The sequence below is a fragment of the Hirundo rustica genome, chromosome 9 (assembly GCF_015227805.2).
Source record: "Hirundo rustica isolate bHirRus1 chromosome 9, bHirRus1.pri.v3, whole genome shotgun sequence".
NCBI lineage: Eukaryota > Metazoa > Chordata > Aves > Passeriformes > Hirundinidae > Hirundo > Hirundo rustica.
Window position 1 is genome coordinate 5,024,501 of NC_053458.1, and position 7,659 is coordinate 5,032,159.

At 47.6% G+C, this 7,659-nt stretch overlaps 1 protein-coding gene across 4 annotated transcripts; it reads left to right on the forward strand.

The window, feature by feature from the left end:
- The first annotated feature begins 1,088 nt into the window (after positions 1 to 1,088).
- On the forward strand, positions 1,089 to 7,464 carry YIPF1 (Yip1 domain family member 1). Of its 4 annotated transcripts, none has more exons than XM_040073472.2 (10): positions 1,089 to 1,161; positions 1,274 to 1,347; positions 2,021 to 2,184; positions 2,805 to 2,885; positions 2,992 to 3,079; positions 3,206 to 3,322; positions 4,317 to 4,483; positions 5,027 to 5,209; positions 6,073 to 6,167; positions 7,129 to 7,464. In XM_040073472.2, exons 2-9 carry the CDS (start codon positions 1,317 to 1,319, stop codon positions 6,160 to 6,162), a joined length of 921 nt encoding a protein of 306 aa, XP_039929406.1. In that variant the 5' UTR covers positions 1,089 to 1,161; positions 1,274 to 1,316; the 3' UTR covers positions 6,163 to 6,167; positions 7,129 to 7,464. The 4 variants fall into 4 exon arrangements, with proteins under 4 accessions (XP_039929406.1, XP_039929408.1, XP_058277791.1 ...); XM_040073474.2 differs by having other exon boundaries at positions 2,051 to 2,184; XM_058421808.1 differs by lacking the exon at positions 1,089 to 1,161 and having other exon boundaries at positions 1,182 to 1,347.
- The last annotated feature ends 195 nt before the right edge of the window (positions 7,465 to 7,659 follow it).

Genomic DNA, 7,659 nt, shown 5'->3' on the forward strand with positions numbered 1-7,659 from the left:
ATCCTGTCAGCCGTGCTCCCTCCAGCTGCACCAAAAGCATCGAGTGCAGCCGGGGTGGATGTGTGCTGCTCACTGCAGTGAGGCTTATCCACAACTTTGGTCTGTATTTACAAATGAGGAGAGCTGGATCAGGGTGTTTACCGTGAATCCCAGAGTAAAGACTAAGGTGCAGGTGCTTGAGGCTTTGGGGTGATGCAGATGCTGTGCAAACAGTGCCCTGTTCCTCCTGCTCCGCCTGCTTTTGGGCCTCTGCTGCAATCAGGGTTTGGCATTTTGGGGCTGAAAGATTAAATATAAATATACATACTCCAGAACATAAAACATCCAGCTCGTCCCCAGCACAGGAAGGACATGGATCTGTTGGAGCAAGGCCTCTAGAGGCCACCAGGACAAGAGGGACGGAGCAGCTCTGCTGTGAGGAAGGGCTGGGAGAATTTGGGTTGTTCAGCCTGGAGAAGAGAAGGCTTTGTGGTGACTGAACTGTGGCCTTCCAGCACCTGAAGGGAGACAAGACAGATGGAGAGAGGCTATTGACAAGGGCCTGCAGTGACAGGACGAGGGGGAATGGCTGCAAACCAACAGACAGCAGGTTTAGATTAGGTATGAAGAAGAAATTCTCTCCTGTGAGGGTGGTGAGGCCCTGGCACAGGGTGCCCAGAGCAGCTGTGGCTGCCCCATGCCTGGAAGTGTCCAAGGCCAGGTTGGATGGAGCTTGGAGCAACCTGGGACAGTGGAAGGTGTCTCCGTCCATGGCAGGGGGTTGAAATGGGATGAGCTTCAATGTCCCTTCCAACCCAAACCTTTCCGTGATTCTCTGAGAAAGCACCCAGTTACCAAAACACGCAGTGTAGGTTTACAACAGATGTGCATGATTATCTGCAGTCCCTGTGCGTTCGCGCACGGACCTCACAGACGGCAGCCGCCGCCACCCCTGACCAGCGGCGCTCTGGCCCTTTAAGGGGGCGGGCGGGCGCGCACGCGGAAGCGCCGCGCGGGCTCTGATTGGTCGGTGCCGGGCGCGTCGGCGGCGGGGCTGTTGCGCCCCGAGGGGCGGGGGGCGCAGGGGGTCCCGGCGGCGCCGCTGATTGGCTGAGGCCGCGCGGCGGCTGCGGCGCCTTTAAGGCAGCGGAGCGGCGGGTGCGGGGCCGCGGCGGTGCCGAGGTGCGGGGCTGCCCCGGGCCGGGGAGCGGGCGGGCCGCGGGGCGCTGCAGCGCTGGCACGGGGCGGGGGACCCGACTCGACCCGTCCCAGCGCTGTCCCTGTCCTCTTGCAGGAGGGTCGAGCCCCGGGGAGCTGATCCTCATCCAGGCGGATGAATGGCGACGGCGGACGACCTCAAATTCCAAGGTAAAGGCGATGTGGCAGGTGCGGGCGCGGGGCTGGGCCCCGGCTCGGGGAGCCGTCAGGCGCTGGAGGCTTTGGGAGCGTTTCTGAGCGTTCGCGGAATAAAAACGTCCTGGGAGCTTTGCTTATGGGGTCAGGTACCCTGAATTTTCTGAGATGAAATTGTGCCTCTGGCGAGCTAAAAAATGTAACCGGTGTTGGCTGAAATCGTGGACTGAAATCCTTCGTGGTAGCAAGTGACAGCTGGAAAGGGGCAGAGCGCTCCGTAATTTGCAAAAGGCCCCGCTCTCAGACTCCCTTAGTTCTTCATGAAAAATCTCATACCAGTTTTCGGAGACTATTAAAAGTACCCATTTCTTCAGCGAGGCAGCTTTCCCCTCCCCTTGCAGGGATCTGGTGGCCTCGGCTCGGGGCTGTTGGCAGGGCAGGAAGGAAGGCAGGCTGCCTTGGTGCCAGTGTAACATCCTGCAGGCAGATGGGCAGGAAGAGCAGACCCACACTTTATTGGCTGACTAAACGCTCAGCTGGATCCATGTCAGTCTGGGCTTTAGGAAACAGGTCGTACCCAACGTGCCTAAGCTAGTGGTTATCCTGTCTCAGGGTCTTTATGTGTTTATTTGAGCCATGAGAACAAAAATTTTAGTGTCTTGATCGTCGCCTGTCTTGTAATTCGCAGAATTTGACGATGCAGCTAATTTGCTTGCAGCGAATCCTGATGCCACCACCATAAGCATCGATGAGCCAGTCGAAATCCCCAAGAATCAGCACAGCCGCCTGCAGGAGCCAGGGAGGGAAGAGGATGATGAGTTACTGGGCACCGATGACTCCGATAAAACCGAGGTAATCCTCTCACCCCTGCTGCTGGAGGCCTGTGGGAAAGATGGAGAGGGACTTCTTACAAGAGCATGTAGAGACAAGGACAAGGGGGATCAGATTCAAACTAAAAAAGAAGAGGTTTAGATTGGATATTAAGAAGAAATTCTCTCCTGTGAGGGTGGTGAGGCCCTGGCACAGGGTGCCCAGAGAAGCTGCGGCTGCCCCAATCCTTGGAAGTGTTCAAGGCCAGGCTGGATGGGGCTTGGAGCAACCCCCATGGCAGGAGGTTGAAATGAGATGATCTTTAGGTTCCCTTCAGTCACAGGCCATTCTATGGTTCTGACAGCAAAACGAACTTGTCATGGTGATGAGGGTGTGTGTTCCAGATGATGTGGCAGCAGGTAGTAAGAGGCTGCTCTTTAGAACCTCAGGCCATGATTCTGCCTACAGGGAGATAAGAGACTGGCTGCCAACAGCTATTGGAGAGGGAAAGGAAAACCATTACATAATCCATAGGAAGCACTACCCTGTTAAGTTTGTTTGCAGTTTGGGTACCAAAATCACGTGACTACTGCGTAAATGAGCTAGTAATGCATAAATTGTGTGCTTGTAACACTTCCCATGTTGCCTTTTGCACCATCCAGCTGCTTGCAGGACAGAAGAAAAGTGCCCCTTTCTGGACTTTTGAGTACTACCAGACCTTCTTCGATGTGGACACATACCAGGTTAATATTCTGCTCCAGAGCAGAACTGTTGTCTGAATTATGCCTTATCCATTGAGGTTTTTTTCCTTCTTGCACTGTCAGTCAGACAAATCCTTATGTTTCATAGGTCCTGGACAGAATCAAAGGGTCGGTGTTCCCAGTCCCTGGGAAGAACTTTGTAAGGCTGTATATCCGCAGCAATCCCGACCTGTATGGTAAGTGTGAGAGGTGGGAGGCGTTACTTTCTGTGCTAAATATTTTGAGTCTGTATTTAAGTTTACTTCCTGGCCTAAGAAAGCAAGAGAGCAGAAGAGGTGCTATTGATTTTGTTTCCTTTTAAGGTCCATTTTGGATATGTGCTACACTCGTGTTCACCATTGCTGTTAGTGGCAATCTCTCAAATTTCTTCATCCATCTGGGCAAACCAACGTACCACTATGTGCCTGAGTTCAGAAAAGGTTTGTAAGTAGTCATTTGTGAGGGGTTTTGGGTGTGTTTTTTGTTGCGGTTTTTTGTTTGTTTGTTTGTTTTGGTTTTTTTTTTAATGTGCAAATGAAATAATATGAAACCAGGTCATGGTGTTGATTTAGTACAGTCTTTTGATTGATTGTTGTCTTTAATTTTTAGACACGGGAAACAAGCCCTTAAAATGGGCTGTGAGTGGCAGAATCCTGTTTTTTCAGAGCATAAACTAGTTTCAGGGTTTTAGAAGAGCAAACAGGAGTAATTAGTTATTTTCTAGCTTTAGTGGATGTCTCCTTGTATAGAGAGTGAAAGCCCAGCACTGGCCTCCGTGGCCTCTCAGGAACCTGCAGGCCTCAGGCAGAAAATTACCAGATCAGATTATCACTCATATCACCTACCAAGGGCTGGAAGTTGTTACCTTTTGGCAAATTCAAAAATAAGCAAAAGATGCTCAACTGATTTGTTCCCCAAAGAACTCAGAGTGAGGAGCCAGATTGTCTATATCTGTCTTTGTATTATGAGGGAGGCTGCTGTCCCTGCAGAGGAACAAAGCTTCTCTTTGTTTCCAAAATCCTTAGTGTACTGAGAAGAATGTTGCCACTTGGGAATGCAGTCACTTGAATAATTTCAGATTTGACACTACCTGTTAGTAGCTGAATCTCTATTTTTAACTAAGTTTTTCCTGCTTCTGGGGCTTTTTCTTTACAACTGAAACCGACAGCTTTTTGTACACAGGCATAATAAAGAAATTGAAATTATCTAGACATCTTTTCAAGAGTCTTTACTTTTAAACTAACTTGAAATGCTGGCAGAGTATTGGGTATAAACTAGATACAAATGCAAAGTTCTCAGTTTATTGATAATTCAGACTTCATCTTTTGGAAGTATCTTCACAGGTAGCTTCCTAGTTTTCATGCTGAATGCTTCTACACCCTTGATTCTGGCAGGATTCAGAGTAGAACATTAAACCTTTTGTTGTGTTTCCAGTGTCCATAGCAGCTACAACGATTTATGCCTACGCTTGGCTTGTTCCCCTTGCTCTCTGGGGATTCCTGATGTGGAGGAACAGTAAAGTCATGAACATTGTCTCCTACTCCTTCCTGGAGATAGTGTGTGTATATGGCTACTCCCTCTTCATTTACATTCCCACAGCGGTACGTATGGCTAAAGAGTGCCCCTCTCACATGTCCTGCTTGAGAAGATTTGCTGTTTCTTATAACATTGTTGATATTTGTCGAACTTTTGGAGACTGGGAGAATCTTTTGCTCTTTTTCTCGAAGCTTGTCTTGTGTGAAGGTGTCTTGTGGGTGTTTGAAAAGCCCAGGACACATCATTTCTCCAGAGGCAGCAAAACCAAGCGAGGTGCTGCTGGGTGAGCCCGAGGCAGCCTCAGGAATCAGGATGTTTGTGTCCCCAGGGAACAGATATCTGTGCAGGACAGCAATGCTGATGGCTCCAAGGACAGGTTTCCCTGGCAGGGGCCCTCCTCTGGCTGGGGACAGGCCTCGGAGGGAGTGGCATAACTTAGGATTCACTCTTGTATCTGGGAGTAGAGCTCATCCCCGCTCTTACTCTTTCCTCCACTAACAGAGACGTGTCAGACAAAGGCGTGAGTTCATTTGTGCGCAAATCGGCTGGCGGTGATGAGTGTCACGGAACAGCCAGCCTCCCTGCCAGCCTCTCCCTGCCTTTTCCAGATTTTGTGGATCATCCCGCAGAAGGTGGTGCGCTGGGTGCTGGTGGTGTTCTCGCTGTGCCTCTCGGGCTCTGTGCTGGTGATGACCTTCTGGCCCGCGGTCCGTGACGACAACCGCAGGATCGCCGTGGCCACCGTGGCCACCATCCTGCTGCTGCACGCCCTGCTGGCTGTTGGCTGTTTGGTGGGACACTGCCCTTCCTTTTCCCTAATCTCCTGTTTCCTAGCACAGGTGGCATGTTAAGGGAAAGGGAAGGAAGGATTGGCTGGTCACTGGAAAACCTCCAGTGTAAAAATTCCAGTTATTTTAAACGTAGCAAAAATTGATGCCGGCGTGACCTTGACAGTGCTGGTAATAAATTCAATAATCAATTATGGAGTCATAGAATATCTCCAAGTTGGAGGGGGCCCATCAGGATTATCGAGTCCAACTTCCACAGGACAGTCCTGAATTTACCTGAAATTCATCGTAGTATCAGCAAAGCATTAATCTTTATAGCATCCAGTTTCACTTTATTCCAATGAGTACTATGCTTGGTCCTTTAGAAGGATTAAGTGTTCAATATAAAGCATGTGCTTATGAGTTTTAGCAGGTTTATGTTTTCATATACAGGAAGTGTTAGAAAACAGAAGACCCTGAGGCCACTGAAATTTGCAAGAAACACTTAAATGATTTGTTTCCTTATTGCAGTGGGTAGAAGGGTATCAGCCAGGCCTCAGTTTCCACAGCTTCCAGCGCAGGTGGATCTGGTTCCCCACAGCTCAGTGCAGGGAGGTGACAGCAAAACAGCTCTCCCTGGATCTGCAATCCAACCCTTTCCAGTACAGCTCTTTTCCAAAGGCCTTGGATGCTAACACTTAATTTCTAAAGTACAGTTCAGAGCACCATTTTAATTGACCGTTTCTAAAACAGAAAAAGATTCAAATTTACCGTTTCAGTGCTGTGTTTGTACCTGTGTTTGATGGGTGTGGAAAGAAAGGGCTGGGATGAGGCAGCACTATATGTTTCTCTCTAAATAGTTGTGGTTTTTTTCTCTGATAATGTAGGCATACTTTTTTGATGCCCCTGAACTGGATATTCCTGCACCTATTATCCCTGCTCACAATGGAACAACAGTAATAACAAAGAGTCACTAAATTAGGTAAGAACCCAATCTAAACTTTTTTTTTGTTTCTGCAGTCATCGCAGATATCTTAAAACTTTACCCAGTCATTATGGTTGAATGGAAAGGGGTTTAACAGACTAATTTTGCTAAATAGAGTCTGTCTATAAATAACATTTATTAACTTTGTTTCAGTTGTAAGTTTTAAGTACAGCTGTAGAAACTGAAAAGACTCCAAGGAACAAAGATCTGTTACTTTTCTTTTCTTTGAGGTTTGGTCTTGGTGAAGAAGCTCACATTTAAATAAGTAATATACTCAGTCCCAGAAGCCGTTCCCTTACAAAAACCCAAAAGCATTTATTTGAATTTATCCTGCACAAGTGAAACTTAAGCAATAAACTGTTGCACTCTGGTTTTTCTTTCCTTTTAATGTGAAAAGCAGATTGAGTTTTTCGCCCTTCATGTTTGAGACCATTTCAGAGCAGCAGCCCTGTGTGGGGACAGCTGTGTAGGTTCTGGGCAGGGCTGACTCAGAGCCTGAGCCATCCATCCCTCTGGACTGCATTCCTCCTGTGGGATAGCTTGAGCTTTTGCTTCCTGGCATCCAGGACTGCTGCCAGCAGCAGATGACGTTTGAATTCTGTTAGATAATTCTGTGCAGGAGATCCAGAAACAGGCTAACAGACATGTAAAGGCCAGGCCACCAGTGTGTTTGTGAAAATCAGGTTATTTACTGAATAGAAGCTATATTAGATTTAAAATAAATAATCTGAAAAATAGCCAAATGTGCCTAGTGAAAGGCGCGTAAAAAATTACACAATCCAATAATGCAAGTCAATTTTAGTGGGTTTTCCTCCTGCAGAATCAGTTTTTCATTCCGGGTACCTAATAAGAATCAATATGATGGTAATGGATTTTAGTATTGAAACTTAAATATGTGTCCTATTATGTCCTCTGGTGAGGAGCTGAAATATTCACTGGAGTTATTTCTCTCTTTCAGATGACACCACCAGTTTCTCCATCTATACAGTAATTTTATTTTAGGTTATTTTTTCACTGAAGACCTTGGAAACTTCAAGAACAAGGGATGTGTTTTGCAGCAGGATGGACAGTGATGTCCCATGGACATATGGACATCTCCATTTTTCCTGGACACTGACTGGTTCCAGGAGGAGAGTGAACCATCGATCCCAGTCTGGAACAGAAAGGGATTATTTTTGTTTGGTTGGGATTTTTTTTATCTGTTTCGCTTTTTGGAGGGATTTATTTTTTCTTTCATTCAGTCTATGCTCGCCCACACTGTTTTGCCTCTGAATAAAGCATTCTGAAGGCGATGTGAGATCTGTATTTTGTGCACAAAGCATCCTAACGCTCTAAAGCGAGGGGGAGGGTTTGCTCCAAGGTATGGTGTTCTGACAGGAGTGAATCGCCTTCAGGTGGGTCCGTGCCGCCAGCGAGGCTTTCAAAGTGCAAATAAACGGACGCAATGTGGACTAATGTGACAATTTATTTCCTCGCCGCCCCGGACTCC

What these genes read in the sequence shown, in the direction of transcription:
- YIPF1 (XM_040073472.2), top strand. Translation starts at nt 1,317, where the DNA reads ATGGCGACGGCGGACGACCTCAAATTCCAAG. An exon ending in TCGATGTGGACACATACCAG is followed by an intron (nt 2,886 to 2,991) that starts GTTAATATTCTG and finishes TATGTTTCATAG; the next exon opens with GTCCTGGACAGAATCAAAGG. An exon ending in TGTGCCTGAGTTCAGAAAAG is followed by an intron (nt 3,323 to 4,316) that starts GTTTGTAAGTAG and finishes TTGTGTTTCCAG; the next exon opens with TGTCCATAGCAGCTACAACG.